The sequence below is a fragment of the Artemia sp. Qi Xiang Cuo genome, chromosome 17 (assembly GCF_049724085.1).
Source record: "Artemia sp. Qi Xiang Cuo chromosome 17, ASM4972408v1, whole genome shotgun sequence".
Lineage (NCBI taxonomy): Eukaryota > Metazoa > Arthropoda > Branchiopoda > Anostraca > Artemiidae > Artemia > Artemia sp. Qi Xiang Cuo.
This window is the reverse complement of record NC_142810.1, coordinates 30,699,155-30,718,373: the sequence shown is the minus strand read 5'-3', so window position 1 is coordinate 30,718,373 and position 19,219 is coordinate 30,699,155. Positions and strand designations below refer to the sequence as shown.

The window sequence follows — 19,219 nt, the reverse complement described above, 5'->3', positions numbered from 1 at the left end:
TTGATTGGGAGACGGCTTTGTAATAGTAGTGGTACCATTACTTACGACTAACTAAAAGAATAACATCTGAAAAATACGACGAAACGGTATTTTGGAGTCCACTCTATTAATTCTACCCCCTTGTGGCCTTTAAAGTGTGAACCAAACATCACCAATGGATTTTTATTTCTAAAAGCTGAAAAATGGGCTGCTTCCCAAAATCACAGAACAAAACATCGAACTTGAAGTACAAAAAAAAAATGATTTAACTTCGTAGAGATTCTGTAGAACAGAGGCAGTTAGAGTTAGGAACTTCTAATCAGTCGACTCGTTTGTACAGCCGAGTGCAAACGACGTCATCAACGGTGAGTATCTGCAAAAAGAAATGACAATATTTGTGAAAAGTGATATTATATAATTCAAGTTATTTTGTAAGTTTATAAGAATTCTCGGGTAAATATTTACCAAATCATATTATTGAGTTACGACTAAAGTGAATATTCCACTCGATGCCTTTTTTTTATGCTCTTTACGAATGTAATAATCATTTTTGTGGGAAATGAATTTTAGCCCCCACCCCTATATATGCCAATTCAGGGTATATATTTGCACATTAGTTGGGTGGGGGTAATTTTATTTCTGATGTAAATGGGAGGTAAGTTTAAACTCCCCCCCCACCCTCCTAATGTGCAAATATATACCCTGAATTGGTATATATAGGAGTGGGGGCTAAAATTCATTTCCGAGACAAAAATGATTATTATATTCGTAAAGAGCATAAAAAAGGCAACGAGTGGTATATTCACTTTAGTCGTAACTCAATAATATGATTTGGTAAATATTTACCAATTCTCGTAGGTTCTATCCCGGTATGCCGGAGACATCATCAATACTTTTTCATTTATAGATTCAAAAAAAATGAAACGTCCAAAGGGTGGCACAGCCCCACCACCCACACCCCCGTTCATTCTGGAATCTCTTTTCTTTTTTTCTTTTAATTCTCCTAAATTTCTAATTCAACTCAGCCGTTTTTACTGTATTTGCAAATTTCATCTCTCGCCCCCAAATATCCCGACCTGAAAAAAAAACCTTCGCGTGTACCGACGAACTCGCGACGTGTTCGCGAGTACATTCAGCTTTATTTTATTTATTTGGTCGAACCGACACGCATTGTTCATAACAGACAAATTACACATACGTTAAAATTTTATTATTATTATAATTATTATCTTGACATTACTAAATATATAAAATGCACACATGTGTGCATTCTTGGAAAGTCAAGCCTTCATTCTATCTGAAACCTGACAGCCATTGAAAAGTATAAAGCAGTTGATGAGAAAAGTGAGAAAGATTATGTTTATTCACCTTTCATATAAATATGCCTGTTTATTCTTGGTACTCCGCACAGTTTATAGAATTATCCAGTAAGTTTATCGCAGATCATTTCTGGTCTTCATTCTCGGTACGAACAAAAAGCTCCTCTCACTTCTTTCTGCATAAGCGGGTTAGTCTGTTTCCGATTGTTTCCAACAAAGTGCATTATTCGTAATAGTGAGTTTCCACTTGTTTCCGATTGTTTCGCGTCTGACTTGTCTACCCGTGAAAAGATCTGATGCCGCTTATGTTTCTATCTGCAAAAACGTTCTCTGGAGCACTTGCACCTTGGTCCGGGTTTTTATAATGGGTGAGATAGGGAAATATCATACTGGATAATTATATAAACTGTGGTACTCCGTCACAGAGAAATGAATAATTTATAGCCAAAATTATTTCACTCTATCTGAAACCTTACACCCTTAAAAACTGTAAAGTAATTGAAGAGAAAAGCATGAAAAAGTATGTTTATTCAGCCTCCATATAAATATACCTGTTTATTCTTGATCCTTAATAACAAAAAAATAATTTACAGGCTAATTTATAGTCAAAATTAGTATACGGATGAAAAGCCAAGGTTTCATACTGTTTATATCCTGACACCCATTGGAAACTATAAAGAGCTTGAAGAAAAAAATAAAGAGATGCATGTTTATTTACCAACTAATAAGACTCGTGGAGCCGTTGGTTCCAATATTGGGATGTTCGGTACAGTTTCTAGAATATTCGCAGTGCGCAAGCGCACTGATCAAAAATAGGTAGACCAAGAGGTTCCGCAAATGAGATGTGTGGGCCACATTCGCCACCCTGAATATATACTCGAAAGAACGCTAGATAAACATGCACTGGAAAAATATAACGATAGCTCGCCTCCCTGTTGAAATCCACGGCTAATAGATATATTTTCAGAAATCAGACCACTGCATTTCAGTTTTACATAAGAATGTTTGCATTCATTTTCTCAGAAAACATTTTTTTCAGACTTATCCGTCGATATTTGCGATAAAAACGATTATTATATTTAGTTAGACCATAGAACGATTAATCAAACGGAAATTTTATTAACTGTTGGCTATCTCTTTATGGACCTTCACCATCTAATACTCACCCCCCCCCCCAAGAGTCGCTTGCAGGCGTGTTATCCATGGCTTACAGACATATTTCTGAAAATCAGACCGCTGCATTTCAATTTTATATTAGAATGTTTTTATTAATTTTATCAGAAAGCATTTTTTCAGACTTAGCCGTTGATACTTGCGATAAAAACGATCATTATATTTAGTTAGACCATCAGACGATTAATAAAAAGAAGTTTTTGTTAATTGTTGATTGTCTCTTATGAAACTTTAACATCTAGTAATCCTCTCCCCCCGCCCAAGAGTCACTTGTATGCATATGTTAATACTAAAAATATATGGAAATCTTGAAACTCGAAAATATATGGAAAAACGAAGCTTGTTCAAGCTCACCAAAGCTCACTACCCCTTTGTAGGGGGAAGGGATGGAGGTAGATGGTTCAGGAGACTAAAGTACGGGTTGAAGAGAATTGCCAGGAGTGCGCATAGAAGGACAAATTATACGAAAAGCTCTTAAAGAAGCTTCAGATTTCAGGGAAGGATTAGGGGTGGGGTGGATTTGATGCATAGCTTTTAAGTCGTTTTCGATCGATTGGCTATCTGAGAATTTTCACTCACTGGCATTTTAGTTCAAATGAACCCTCTCCCAAAAATGTAGTCCTATTTGGCCAAACTGTTAGTTTGTGGCAGACGACACTGCCGTGACAGAATGTTTGTTGCTTAAAAAAATGGGCATTGCATAGTGTAACTTCCGTTCAAATGAACCCTCTCCCAAAATTCCGTTCAAATGAACCCTCTCCCGAAATTCCGTTCAAATGAACCCTCTCCTAAAATTCTACGATCTCTGGTTCGATACGATCACCCCTGGGGGAAAAAGGAGACACGCTAGTGCTACCAATGCAGAAGTGATTTTCATTGTTACTCAAGGAGGGGACCGTCAGTTGCCAGTCAAGGCTTCTCACAATGTCGATTTTGATGGTATATTTTTTTATTTCGATTTCACGTCATTTTTGAGGGGTTTCAGGCTCTTGTTTGAAATCCTAAAAATTTTGTTTCCGTATAAAAAACTATCCTTCTTTAAAAATGATATCAAATGTATGTTTTTTTTTATTTTCTTGCTTCTGGATTATAATACTATGTAGTTTCATTGTGTTGGAAATATTTATGTAAATATTTTTTCGGTAGTTTCACCCTCTTATTTATTATAGAATATACTTGTTGTTTTTTTTTTCTTTTTCTTTCTTATGTTTTTTTTTCTCCCTTTTTATTATTAGCACACACTCGCAAGCGACGCTTTTGGTGTGCTACCGATTGATTTTATCTGTGGTTTTTTGACAATAAATTATTATTACTATTATTATTACTACTAGTACTACTAAATCTGAATAATAGGTATTATTTCTGAACCAAAGCCTATAGGAAAATAGTTTTCACTAGACAGTTTTTCTTTTGCATGAATTAGTTTTGATTTCAAAAAGTTCATTCTGCGGAGGATACTACCCCGTTCCTGGCTACCACAATGAATGAGAATCTTGAGAATAGTTTTAAAGTTACCTCAGTGTTTTTAGACATACTAAATGCGTTTGATACTTGTGGCGCTTGCGACTAAGTTACTTTAAACAAATATAGGATATGCTACCACTTCTTGGATGTGTGGGAGATCCAACAATTGAAATCGTCACTGTCACGGCTAAAGGCTGTATCTGAAATTTTCACACTTCTGAGATAAGGGCCATATTTGCATGACAACGACAAGATACAAGTATAATATATAGTGCATCCTTCTGTAACCATATATTTTCCTTGATATCATATTTTCATAGTCTAGGGGGGGGGGGGGGGAGGGTGCTTTCTAATCAGCATTTCCAATGGCAATACCAAAGAAGCCATTTTTCATTAAAAATACAAAAAAAAGGTATTTTTTTGAATCTAGGGGAAGGAAGAATCGAGGGCGAACGTCATCGTGCTCCTCCCCATAATTGATGCCATTGAATAAGACCAAAGGATGTGCCAAGCAGTATTGAACAGCTCAGAAATGAAGTAGATATTAATACTAATCAGATAAATTTGTTAGATATAGACTACTTACAGTTTTCATTTCATCCCCAGTAACTTCACGAGTAATAGTGGAGGGTTTGTCATCGGCCTTCATGATATGAGTTAATTTATTTCCTTCCTTTGTGACTGTACTTTTGACCTTTTTGCCGTCTTGTCTTTCTTCGTCAAATTCCTCACCAAGCTAGAAAAAAGTTGAAGTACATTAAACAAAAGTTCTTCAGCCTGAGTTTTATGGCATACCTGAAAATTTAATAACATCGGGCTTAATAGCATTTTTAGTCACTTTAAACAGCTCTCCTCAGAACATTTAAGCTTGGTTAATTAGCAATAGTCACAGTTCAAATGAAACTTAATGTAGAACTTCTTCTTTTGCAGTAATATTTGAAGATATTAGCTTTGGTTTCCATTCACCTATTTTACCCGAAACGTAATTTGATTTTAAAAGGATTTTTGCAATTACAAGCATTTAGCTGGTTCCTTTTTTGGCTACTTATTACCATACAGAGGATTATGAGCTCTTGACTTTTCTCCCTATTTGAACTGTCAACCCAATTGCAAAAACAAATGGTCAACTTGGCTTAGTGTCAGGGTGTACTGACCCAAGAGATGGAAGAAATGCCTCCACTCCAATTGGTCCTTTTTTAACCAGTTAGACACCCAAAAAATGTATGTGGAACTGGTTACTCTTTACATTCTCTCCACTGACTATAGCCAACTCATTACACATCCTTCTTTTGCAGTTTTATTAAGGCATAGTGGCGGATCCAGGGGGTCGGAACCCCCCCCCCCACCCCAAGATTTTCTGGCACCCTAATTCCTTGTTTTTCACTCTTTTTTAAATAAATTTGTCAATTCGGTCAATCATTGCCCCTCTCCCCGAGATTTTGCTCTAGATCCGCCCTTGCTAGGGAAAGTGAAGCAATTTGAAATTCAAGAGTCTATACTTTGCCACAATATCACACTACCTTTGATAATAATTGATGTAAGAAATTAGAAGCAATGTTCCGAAATGAACTAAAGGAGGTCCTAGACGGTCAACCATTTTGATCAAAAGTTTCCGTCAATCCATTGACATGTGCCTTCAATCAGCCCTTCAATCTCGACCGAAGCTAATCTAACAATCTAACACACTTCTTGTGATCAAAATGTTTGAGTCATTCAAATTTTCTATCAATCGCTGTCAAGGCTTGACTCGAGCGTCAAACAGGTTCCTAAACAGTCAATCATGATTGAGTCAGTCGATTGACAGAAGCTTTTGATCAAAATGATTGACCGTCTAGGGCTTCCTTAAGGCACGACATTGAACAACTCGTTTGCAACTGGGGAAATGGATGAGTATACAGGTTCAAATGTGTCTTTAAACAAAAATATTCAGTCAGTGAAGGTGATGCCGCTGTAAATATCAAAATGAAAAACAACAATATGGCCAAACAAATAATAAACGTTATGCCCGCTTTTAGATCCAAATCCTTCAGACTAGTCTTGGAGAAGTTCAACAGCCCCCTTCCAGGTGCAGCTGTCAATCTTAATCAACAGTTGGCCATTGACATAGTTAAGAGCCCATACCTGGCACCCTTGTTGGAGGGACGGGGTTGAGGTAGGTGAGACGGAGTTGAAAATAAACATAGAAGAAAAAGGGCCTCCTTATCTTCAATAAGAGAGCCTTACAATCCTCTTTAGCTGAAGAAAACCGCACTCAATAGTGAATAACCTCAATGGTCATACAATAGTACCTATTCCCGACATGTTTGAAAAAAAAATTATACCCAAGTATGTAAGGAATTTAGCCGGAAAAACTCATGTTACATGGTGCGATAATGGGGCACAGTGTCCTATCAGTTACAAGCTTCTCGAAAGGCGACCCACCAAAATAATAATCATAGCTGAAACCAGTCCACAAAGCAATTACGTGAAGCGGCGTTCAAACACATGTCTAGTTGGACTTGCATGTTTAGAAACGTATCTGACCGGACATAAAAATCTAAGCAGTCCCCGTTCAAATGTAAAAATCGGTGCTAGACTGCAACGAGTTGCAGCTAAGCATCCAGTTCTAGAGTCTAGTACCAGCCTTGCTTCTCTACACAAGAGGGTCTACGAAATTAATGGTTATAGATGAATGAACGGGCTTATTGAGTTCTACTGCATAGCTTAGCGAGCAACTAAAACATCTGGGGAAAAGGGCATTCGAAAAGTAATTCTTCCGAACCTAATATTGAGAATTTCAGTAAGGAGCATATCCTTGAAAATAGCGGCAAATCGAAATAAAAATTGCACTATCGGAGCCGTTCCGAGCCAAAACTTTTAACTGTTCATTTACAATACCCATCTTGAAAACCAAGGAATACCAGGATTTTACCATTGATAGCAGTTAAGTGTCTCCTTCCCCACCTCCCCCCCTTCCTAAGAGTCAATCTTATAGATTAGATAGTTGTAGAGAAAGTAGTGAGTCTGGGGAGCTTTGGGTTAAACAAATTCCCACGTAACATGTGAATTTCAGATGCCAGGTAAGCGGGAAACGCCTGGTCCTGCTGCAAGTAAGCAAGCAAGCATAGAGAAAGTAAAAAAAATGAATTCGGAAGCCAACCTTTATATCTAGTTTCCTTGTCTAGTAGCGAAAGAGACCACGGCCATACAAAGTGGTGTTTGGCCTGCTTCTGCAGTTAAACAACTATTTTGGTCCGATAGGCACCAACTTGTCGTCGACTGAAAACTGTGAGATAGTCAGTCGATGTTCATCGTTGAAATCTTGTTTCTTTTTATTGCTCGAATTTGATATATTGAAACTTAAACCCCATTAATTCATACTCTTTCATAAGCACATTGTAGTCCATTCGTTTGGTGCCGTGGCATACCTGTTCATTTTTTTTTTTTTTATTCTGCGATGATGCGACTTCAAATCTCACGCGGACAATATTTTTTTCTTCTTTTCTTTTTACTTCGTAATTTTGAGGTTGCTCTTCTAATGTATTCTCGGTTAAATAAACTAATGGCATATGGTCAGTTTCTAGCGCATGGCAGAACATTTGTTTTATGCACTTTAATTGTGCAGCATTTTCAATTGCATTTACTAACATTAAACACAAACTGCAGATACAACTTTTCGGTATTGTTGCCTGTTTCCATTAAAGCCAAATTGACAGTTTAGTGTTGAAAGAAAAGTGTCGCCCTCGTAAATGATGCAAACCCCCTCGTTTGCAAGACAAATGACGCAAGTCAGAACTTCAGGGGTCCAAATATTGCGGGAGAAAATTGAGAATTTTCTTTTCTCAAGGGAGGGGTTCAAATACCAAAAGTACACAATACGGCATCCAATTTTAAGGGGGCTTTAGGTATTTCCTTCCTAGGAAAATTCTAAGAAATATATACCTTGAATTTGATTTCGCTGGTCTTGAAGGTAGATGACGTCTTTAGTGTGTATTCGCCTTCTTCGTTAACGCTAATCTCGACGGTTGGAGAGAGGGAGTTGGCAATTTTTCTTGTAGCGAAACCAACACCTGTAACATTTTAGATATGATTTAAGACATGTATTTGTTTGAAGGGAGTCTAAAGGAGCTATACTAAGTGTAAAGGAGCCGAATCACGTTTCTTTTACTCGATAAAATGTCAAAAACATCAGATAAGTAAAAACCAAAAACAAAACAATAATAAAGTGCTGGCACTTAGAAAAAGAGGAGAAGGACAGAGTTTGGTATAATTTGACTCGATGGCTCCCATAGCGGGGGTTATCTTCCCTCAGTGAAGTTTTAGAAATACCTCGCCCAACTTATCCGTCTTCCATCGATATTAAAAGTCTACAGGTTTCTCACTGAATACAATACATACTTAGTCATCATTCGTCTAAAATAAGGTAGGAATAAAAAATCAATATAAGAATAAAAAATCAATAGATCCGAAAAATTCGGGAACCTATATTTAACTGCGTCCTAAGGTTTAAAATGACACTTACCATTTCAGATACAGTGTCACATTCTTTATCACGGAGCCTTGCGCATTTTATCAATAGTAGCCTATCTTTGAGAAAGTCGCAAAGAAAACTCCAATTATTTATGAAGTATTGTACCTGAGTAACGTTATATTTTAATGCAACACTTAAGGTTCACTCATGTAGCTGATGTATAATAGCGGGTAAACTTGCACAAAAAGCACCGCTTATATTTCTGTTTGTATTCCTGAATTCCTTATACAATAAGATTTTATTAATATGAATTTAGCTAGCGTTACTTAAAGCCAATGAGATATTTCGTAGGATTTTCTGATTGGCTTAAAGATTCTACGCAAAATTCTGATAGGCTTAAAATAGGGCTAGCTAACTCATTATTAGTAATATCTCGGTATGAATGGCCCTTTACAGAGAATTTCAGCAGAATTGCTTACTTCCATTCTTCCTACACAAGCAGGTAGGGAGGGGTGTTTTTTGAAAATGGCAAAAAAGGGCACAGTTTATTTCCATATTTTAAGGAAAATAGTAGAGATAGGTTAATAAAACTTTCTGGAATTAGTTCAAAACCAATTTCTTAAAACCTCTTAGAGCTTCATGTATGTAGATCGACTGCTTTCTTTAAACATAAAAAGATAGTTTGTCCCGAAAGCGATTTATTTACTCTTAGCACCTTCTACGGGATTTATTCAGAATAAATTGTGTTTTTATTGTAGCAGTACGATCTTTTTCGACTTACCCGGCGATATTTTGACTTAAAAATGATTGTTATGCTTTTTGAACAGAAAATAAAATGGACTGTTTATTTTTCGGCAATCTCTTTGTGGATATTTACCATTTTATACCCCCCAAGAGTCGCTTGTTCACATATGTTAATACAAAAATAATATAACTAAAATAGATTAAAAACAAGAAACAAGAGATAACAAACCACGTAGTTTGTCCAATTTAAAAGTTCAGTGCCCGTTGTAGAGGAAGTGGGCATTGGTAAATACTTCAAAAAACTGAATCGTGTGTTGATGAGTATTTCCAGGAGCACAAATTAAAAATAAAAACCATAAAATAAAGCCAGAGATTTCGGGGAAGGAGAGTTGGGGTAGGCGTCAATTTTTTATACTGATTTTAAAATGTTCAGTCGATTGGCTATCTCAGAATTTTCATTTCACTGGCATTGTGGCACTATTTGGCTAAAATTATTGGTACTGATGCATTATATAAGCCTTTCTAAAAAGTCAAGTTTGGTTAATGCTAATGAAATAAAATAAAATAGGATGAATATATAATAGTTTATAAACAAATTTGGGCTATATATTTGCACATTAGGGGGGGGGGGTGTAAAGCATAGCATATATTAAATACATCCTAACCTAACCTAAGTACCTCCCCTCCCCCCTAAACCCCAAAAAACAGCAGTTTAAATATCGTAAACGCAATGAAAACCACGTTTTGCACTGCATTAATCTTTAACCCTCTTTTGTATTAACCCGTCAGGCGGGTTTTTCGTGACTGGTTTCCTTGTAAAGGCCCATATAACGCACCAGTACCAAATTATTATAGTGGCAGAAAAAGCCACTTTGTTCCGGTCCTGTCTCTTTCTATGCTAAAATTTTCCCTCAATTTTCAAGTGGTGAACTGTAAACCTCCAGTAAAAGGTTTTAGACCATAGAAAATCGATTGGCTTTCTTTGAATTTTTATTTCCCGGCCTTCTGTCACTCTTTGGGGAAAAAATAATGTTCCGTGGCACACGAGGGCAGAAAATGCCACTTTGTTGTGGCACGATATTTTTTGATACTTAAATATGGCGAGATATTGCGATTTTCATTAAAATAAGCATTTTCCAGTTTGGCCTAGTTCGATGTGATCACCCCTGGGAAAAAAGGAAGAAAAAATGATACATCCGTTCTGCTCATGCAAAATGTGATTTTCCTTGATCTTCAGGGTGGGGGGGGGGGGCTTTGAGTTACCAATTTTGGGTTTTCGACAATGGTAAATTCAATAGTATACTTTTTTTCCGTTCGCAACATTTTCGGGAGGTTTAGTGCCTTTTTCCGAGATTCTCAAAAAGTCTATCTCACTGAGGCTAAGCTGATTATCTCCGAGTGAACATAGTTAAACCAGTTTTAAACATATCAAGGACAACAGTATGATCTGTATAACACGTAAGTACCTATTTCTCTTACAGCAAAACCCCAAGCTCATTTATTTACTACCTTTTTTAGACCTATCTTCATCTATTAACTAGTATTTGTTCAATTAAAGCTCTTGCCCAATTCGTAAATAATAATAAATCCGATTGGTTTGGATCAAACCGATCAATATTTGTTTTCGATTCATTCAATATTATTTGAAAAAAACTACGTTTTCTAAAGAGTTAAAGAGGCTGAGTCACAAGTTCGAACCTTAAAACGTACAGGGATTAGGAGGTGCAGTTGGGGGGCTGCCGCCCCCAAACCCCTGCTTCTGTATATGAAAGGGGCTGTGCCCTCCTTAACGCCTCGCTCGTTACGCTAAAGTTTTTATTGTTTAAAAAAGAGTTGTGAGAAAGTCAAACTTTAGCGTAAAGATCGGACAACGTTAAAGGGGGGCTGTGGTGGGAAAAATTATCATGGACTCTTATGGAAAAACGAGGTTTTTCGTAAATGTAAATTCGGGGGATATTTTTTTTGGTCTGAAAATATCCAAAGACCCTAATATATCAAATTCCGCTTCAAATGAGTTCTCATTCACCCGGATACGTCGCCAACTGTGACCCGTAAGCGGGACTGATAAAAAAAAAGAGAAATGAACTTTAAGTGACTATATTTGTGTTTTGGAAGGGGTGATCGGATCGATCTGAAATTTTGAGTATAAGCTACCAAGCCCTAGAAAAGCTAGACTTCTAAATTTCAGCCCAATCGGACAGCTTTAAAGGGGGGCCTATGTCGGAGGGTCGAGACATCCGGCTCAATTTAACCCGTGAAGATAAAGTCGCAGGGGGTGAAATTTTGCACGTTTCTTAGTTGGAGCTTGGGCTACAAAATGCGATCACCGCTGTCTCTCTGCGACCGCTAGGACATCGCTTAACATTGTGGTGGGTCGCCTCTTTAAAGAGGCACAAGTGTGCCTCCTTGATCTTTCACTTAGGAATCTTCACATTCAGCTTACCGTGAATGCTTACGATGAAAATCCATGATATATAATTAATGCATTTCGACAAGATCTGGGAAAGTTCCACTTGGCATCAGGCCCCAAAAAAATATATTGAATTTCGCAAAGTATAAGGAATTTGTACAAGCCAAGAAAAAAAATTAGCTGGAGAAGCAAATTTTGGACTCGAAAAAAATATGCTGAAGGGATTTTTTAAACTTCGCCTTTGAAAACTTGCAAAGCTATTAAAATCATGAAGATGATGATTGATTGGTAATTCCACATTTTTAAGAGGTATCTTATCCTAACGGTGATGATTTATTTATAACCCACTTACAATGGAAAAACAGTGGAGTAATAAAGAGAAGAAAGGAATAAAATTCAATGCCAACTCGCATTATTATTTTCTAGTGTTATCTAGTGTAGCAGATTATCGTTTTCAATGTTTTCGCATTGATTTTCTCTTGTACTGAACTTTTTTCACGAAGCAGCCCCCCCCCCCTCAAAAAAAGAAAAAAAACTTTCAAGAAAATTAAAGAGCGAAATGAAAACCTCAAACGAGTAGAAATATTCATTCAACAAGTAAAACTTAAAAAGAACACAAATTATCTTCGATTATTAAAGGCAGTTGTTTGTAGGCTTCATATAACAAGATAAGATATAATTGTTTGAGACTTAATTCATTTATACATAATGTTGCATGGTTGCCCAACTATTATTAAGGGGGTGGTCTGTGATGATTCTTCCGGGGAGGGGGAGTTCAAAAAGTGCTTCTTTAAGGTTCAAATTTTCCTAGTCTCCATGAGAGGTTTCTGGTCAACACGGAGAAGATGGGGTGCAATTTTCCCAAGCGTCTCTGAATTTGGAGGCATCATAATGTTTGAACGACCCTTGTCATTAGTAACCGAAACTACAAAATTGCTCTTTCCTTTCTTTGTTGAATATAAAAAATTAGCACCTTCAAGAATTAAAAGGAGAAAAATTACCCTAAAAATTAGATGAACTATTGCACCCTTGCAGTTTTTCGCTAAATAAAACTTGGAGACTTTTTACTAAAATTTGGCTCTTCCATCACAACACTTTGTGAATATATATATATATATATATATATATATATATATATATATATATATATATATATATATATATATATATATATATATATATATATATATATATATATATATATATATATATATATATATATATATATATATAAAGCATGTTTTTCAAGACATAAGTCATTACCAAACTAAGAATTTAAAGACGAAGAACAATAATCCTGATAACTACCGGTATAACACACCTACAACGTCCTATTTGCGCAAAAAGTTGCGCTTTTAGAAAATAATAATTTATCCCACAAAACAAAGTAAAAGTTTTTTCAACGTTGCTTTAACTTTCCTTCGAAACAAAAAATTTTAAGAATTTAATCGCTCTCAAATATGGTATCAGTATCCCTGATAGCATCAATATCTACCCTCAAAATTAATTGAATGTCAATTTGATAATTGTAATCAGGAGGTAACTGACACAAAATTAAGAACTACCTTACTTCTATGTAATATTTGAAATTACTTAGAAGAAAATAAAAACAAATCTATAAACAGGCTAAGAAACTGAAATTTTAAGAGAGTAGGAATAAAAAAGGCAAGTATTATTTATTTAAATTGTCTACAAGGATATTATGAAACGAGTTGTACGAAAATAAAAATCAGTAGCTAGGCTAGAAAAAAAAATTAGTAGCTAGGCATTATATATAAGCAAACGAGTAAAAAAAATTATTCCCCATTCGTTTCTGAAAATATACTAAACAATAGAAAAAAAGAACGGTTTTCATTGCTGGCACAGCAACACAAATATATTTCTTGAGGGCGAGCCCTATACAGGCTAGTCATGTTTCTCAGAAAATGATTAAGACCTTTTTTTCTCGGAAAAAATGATTAGGCTACCTCTAAGAAAATATAACGATTAAAAAACATACAGATCATCTGAGCATAGAAACAAGAAATTCCAAAGATAAGACACAAATTGGCATTACCGAAGTTGACATCTGCCATATGGCTGACTACACAAAAACCCCGCCAACTAAATTTTGGCTTCTATCCGCGATTTTTCGAACACGTACATCAAATGAGAAAAAATAACATCATTACTGTCAGAAGGAAAAAGTCAAAAGAAGAATTGAAGCTTTTACTGATCCAGTAAGTTGACCAGCCAAGGTAGTGGTCAAATATGGTTCTGAAACGTGGACGCTTCGTAAGCTTAAGAAATACGTGCTAGATGTTTCCCAGAGAAATTATGAAAGAAAGTTGTTGGTACTTGTTTGACTAATTATGTTATCAAACAAAAAACTGAGTACTTTTTAATTATTCAGAGCACACTCGAGAATTTCGCTCTTTAAGATCTGACAAAAACCCTTTTGTCTCTCTGTAATTGGTTATGATTTGCTTGTTCTGAGTGAGAAAAATTACGATGTAGGTATATTTTTATTAAATTTTTAATATATAGAGGTGGTTAAGGGTTAGGTATTTAATATAACGTGTTCTGGGCGGACTGCTTTCCATAATTTTCTGCTGTAGTTTTCATGATTTTGTTAATAAAGTATTATATTTTTATCATATTTTAGTATGTTTCATTAGGACTGACCTAACTTCACTTCTTGGATGTGTTCTGAATAATTAACAAGTACCAAAAACCGTACTTATGGTTCAACCTCGCTTTCTAGGGATGATGAAATAAAGGTTAAGATGGCTAGATTACGTTTCACAGGTAAATGATCAAACAGTTCGTGGTAACGAACTGTAAGTAAGGAGCGACCCGGCTCAATGGTAACCGAAACTCTAAAAAACGGGATTTTGATACCAATAGATACATCAAAAGAATCAGATTTTAATTCTGATTTCAAATATATAAGTTTCATTAAGTTTAATCTTACCCATCAAAAGTTACGTGCCTGAGAAAATTTGGCTGATTTTCGAAAAAAGGGGGAAAGACCCCTAAAAGCTATAGAACCTTAATGAAAATCACACCATCATATTCAACGTATTAGAGAACCCTACTGTAAAGGGTTCAAGCTCCTATCTACAAAAATGTGGAATTTTCCATTTTTGCGAGAAGAAAGATCACGGATGCGTGTTTATTTGTTTGTTTGTTTGTTTGTTTGTTTGTTGTTTTTTTTTCCCAGGGGTGATCGTATCGACCCAGTGGTCCTAGAATATCGTGGGGGGGCTCATCGGAACGGAAATTAAAAGTTCTAGTGCCCTTTTTAAGTAACCAAAAAAAATGGAGCGCAACTAGGCCCCCTCCCATGCTAATTTTTTTCCCAAAGTCAACCAATCAAAATTTTGAGATAGCCATTTTGTTCAGCATGGTCGAAACTATGATAACAATGTCTTTTAGGATGACTTGATCTTCCAAAGTCCCCAGGGGGAGGGCTGAAAGTTATGAACTTTACTCAATGTTAACATATAGTATTGGTTATTGGGAAGTATACAGACTTTTTCAGAGGAGATTTTTTTCTGGTAGGTGGGGAAGGAGAGGGTCGGGGGTTATATGGAAGGATCTTTCCATGAAGGAAGTTTTCATGGGGGAAGGGACATTGCTATGAAGGGGGCGCCTGATTTCCCAGCATTATTAAACAAAAAGATCAGGAATTAAATAAAAAAAAAAAGTTTTTCAACTGATCAACTGATTGTGATTAAGAGGTTATTTTTAAAGAACTGGAAAAAAAATTCGAACTATAGTTTAAAGAGCAGAGTATTGACTAGGGGGCGAACCCCCTAATATACGTGTTAAAAATTTATGAATATAGAAGTTCGTTACGTAAGTTAATTCTAGGTTACGTATATTTATTACTAATAAAAACGTTCGTAAATAAAATTAAACAAGTTTCGAGAAAGCCATTTAACCAAATATAATATGCAAATTTTTTTTTAATTATTCATTTACGGTGAGCCAAAATCAAAACCTTCATTAATTAAAAAACGTTCAAAAATTAAATAAAAAAAAAGAAGTTTTTTAAACTGAAAGTAAGGAACGACGTTAAAACTTAAAACGAACAGAAATTATTCCGTATGTGAAGGGGGCTGTCCCCTCCTCAACGCCTCGCTCTTTACGCTGAAGTTTGACTTTCTCACAACTCTATTTTTTTAAACAATAAAAAAACATTAGCGTAAAGAGCGAGGCGTTGAGGAGGGGACAGCCCCCTTCATATACGGAATAATTTCTGTTCGTTTTAAGTTTTAACGTCGTTCCTTACTTTCAGTTTAAAAAACTTGTTTTTTTTTATTTAATAGATTTGTAAAATCATACTTCTCAATCATCCGTTTGGGGCCAAAGGAAATGTAGGTCGTCCCTAAAAGGAGTAAGAACAGGCCATAAAAAATATCTTCAAGGTAACTGAAACGTTAAGGGAGAAGTAACGAGTGAAGCTGTGCACGTGTAAGGCATCTGACGTGTAAGGCACGTGTAACATTGACCTTTGCTTAGTTCAAATAGGCATATGCTGTTTCTTTGTAAACGGGCATTTATTGGCTTAAAGTCTTAAATCTTACTTCCATCTGTACCTTTAAAGGCACAGAGGGCGCCAAAGAGCCACCAATGGTTTCCAATGGTTTACTGATGATGTTTATTGAGCCTGGAAGGGGGTTTAGAGGTTTAGTAAACCGTTGCGGTAAGTGCGCCTGATGGTAATTCTCGGTCCATCTCTATCATGGGATAACTTCGGTTGCCAGTGTAGCGCTGCATTTTGATTCCTTGGTCATCCGTTCTTGGAAAATGTTTTTAAATATGTCTATGTTCGACAGTGGCGTAATTCGTCAAAATCCTGGGGGGGGGGGCTAACTTGGGCCCAATTTGCCCAAATCACGCAAACCTGACAGTAAAAACTAAAAAGTAAGCAATTTGGTACCATAAAGATACTATTTTGTATTATAAAAGTACTACAAAGGCAAATATGTACTAAAAAAACTGATTTGTTTCTGTTGATGCTTGAATTATACAGGTTTATCTTAGTTTTGACAAGATTTTGGAAGAAACTAAATTTCAGCTGGAGGAAGCAAACTGAGGTCGGGGGGGGGGGGCAAACCGAGGCCTAGGAGGGTCAGTTTTCCCCTCCCTGCCCCATAAAAAATTACGTCCCAGATATTCGACCAAAAGATGATTTTTGTCACTTATACTCGCATATTTTGCTTGGTCAATAAATGTTGAAAAAACTGATAAAGTAGTAGGCTAAAAATTAAATGAACTATGTTTGAAGCTCAAGAAATATCATTAGGGGAGATTAATTGAAGAGATTTGTCCGAAAAACGCTGTTAGAAGATATAATAAAACAGGTACTCCGTTTCAAAAGACTACGAAAAAGGTACTATGCAAGTTCAAATACTGTTGCTAACACTGCTATCAGTGCTAGTAGTCCAACTGATCCTGCTTTTACTGTTGCTATGACTAATACTGTTGTTAACAGTAAGGGTGTTATTCAGTATTAATGATAATAATAATAATTTACTTTCAATACACATGATATAATAAATGATTTTTGAACAGCATAATGAAACAAACAGAGAATATCCTTCATATACGAATACATGAAAATTTAAAAACTTCACAAGAGGATAGTAAACAAAGAAAAAAAAAATCAAGATACAAAAACACGAGAAAATGAAGCTATTTACAAAAAAAGGTGGAAAAGATGGTGGAATAGACCAAGACTTAATGGAATACCATTTAAAAATTTGTAGCATAATATCTTAAATGTTTGAATGACATCAGGTGCTGAATCATCATTAATTGACGGAACAGCTGGAATAGTTCAATCTGGGATTTCAACTGGAATATAACACCGAAAATGTTTAGCTCATTATTAACTTGTAGCAGTTATAAATGGTCTTTAAGGCGAACCTGTTTTAACCTGTTCTATTGAATCATAAATGACTGGTGATGAAAATCAATTTATGAACATCTTGGATCAGTACACAAATGAGCAAATAACCAACTAAAATGGACCTCAAAGGTAAAATTTCATAATTTTGAATAATTTATAGATTCTTTCATAAAAGTTATGTGTACAGTTCAAAAATCTTGGTAAGCCCCAAGAGTGTTTTAGAGCAGAACTTAATGGCAGGGAATGCTCCTAAATTATCGTTTATCGTACCCAAATTACTTCTTCCAAGGATAGAAATTTTTGCTGCGCAAACACTTTATAAAATTAGCTTTAGTTGCAGCACGCTCAGGAATCCATATTTTTGAAGATGCATGTTTGTTTCTTTTTCTTCTTTTTTTGGCATTAACCGTCCTTGTTCAAAAGCCTTGGGAGACTTTAATAAGAATATGGAGTAGAATTACTGTTTTAAGGCCGAATATCCAATTATTTTTGAAATCGTGCCCGACGATGGATGCTTAGTTGGTGGGCAGAGGACACAGTTTATATAATTATCCAGTAAGTTTATCGCATATCATTTCTGGTCTTCATTCCCGGTACGGGCAAAAAACTCCTCCCACTTCTTTCTGAATTAACGGGTTAGTTTGTTTCCGATTGTTTCCAACTAAGCCCATTATTCTTAATAGCGGATTTCTACTTATTTTTGATTAGATCACAGTCGGACTCGTCGACCCATGAAAAGATCTGATTCCGCTTATGTTTCTATCTGCAAAAACGTTCTCTGGAGCACTTGCACCTTGGTCCGGGTTTTTATAATGGGTGAGATAGGGAAAGATCATACTGGATAATTATATAAACTGTGGCAGAGGACTACAGCATCCGTGGGAATAGCTTTGCCAAAAACGTTTAAAATACATCTTTTAATTCTTAACGACAGATACTTAAGGAACAATTAAAGTGACACAACTCAGTAAGGTCTCTTGTCTCCATCGGACAAGCGTTCATAAGCAGACACTAATTATCATGATCATCAACAATTCTGTATTTATTGGGGGAAACTAAATCAACTGATAACTTCTGGCAGTGGTGAAGTTTAATCACGAAACAAAATGTTTGCCACTCTCTCAATTTCACGAACGGATTTATTTCAAGAGACAAAAAAAAACTTCAAATTAATATGAAAAATGATTACTAATTGCACCAAAAGAATTTATCTCGTAATTAATCGCGGGAAAATACTGACAATCTTTATTTTTATATTATTTGCGGGGGTCTCAGTTACTACCCTCGAAACCCCATGATTTTTACATCTTCCCACGTAATTTTGATATAGTTGGTCCAGTTTTGCTGAATGACGAATTTGGCTCTTCCTTTGGAATGTCCCTCCCATTTAGTGTTCCGTTTCCCTGTGAAGTGGTAACAACAGGTAATTTGGCATCACTTTCTTTTTAAACGTTTAGCGCGTCAGAACACAAAACTCCAAGGTAACTAGGTTACGAAGCATTGCATTAAGTGTTGCAGTTGAGTCAAAGACAATCTATTAATATTGTTTTTAAAGATGCCACTGGAAAAGTCTGGAAGCGCAAGTGCTTTTCGAATTCTAACCGCTAGAAGAAGAAGCGGAAAAGTACAAATTTTCATTCTTGGAATCATCCAATAACACACAGACATGAAAAATTGAAGTTATGCAATGTCTGGTAGTTGTTCATTTTTATTTTTTTCTTTACTTTTTTCTTATAAAACAAAACAGATAGTAGGCAAGTATATAGATATGTCAACATTCT

The 19,219-nt window shown here is 35.8% G+C and overlaps 1 protein-coding gene across 1 annotated transcript in view; it reads right to left on the bottom strand.

The window, feature by feature from the left end:
* Positions 1-147: 147 nt before the first annotated feature.
* LOC148942099 (fatty acid-binding protein-like) overlaps positions 148-19,219 on the bottom strand; it is a 32,083-nt gene continuing 13,011 nt past the window's right edge. Inside the window, exons 2-4 of the mRNA XM_089103709.1 lie at positions 7,857-7,984; positions 4,522-4,671; positions 148-352 (exon numbers count right to left, since the gene is read on the bottom strand). Of these exons, the coding sequence (XP_088959835.1) occupies positions 299-352; positions 4,522-4,671; positions 7,857-7,984 (332 nt within the window). The 3' untranslated portion in view covers positions 148-298. The remainder of the gene's footprint in view (positions 353-4,521; positions 4,672-7,856; positions 7,985-19,219) is intronic.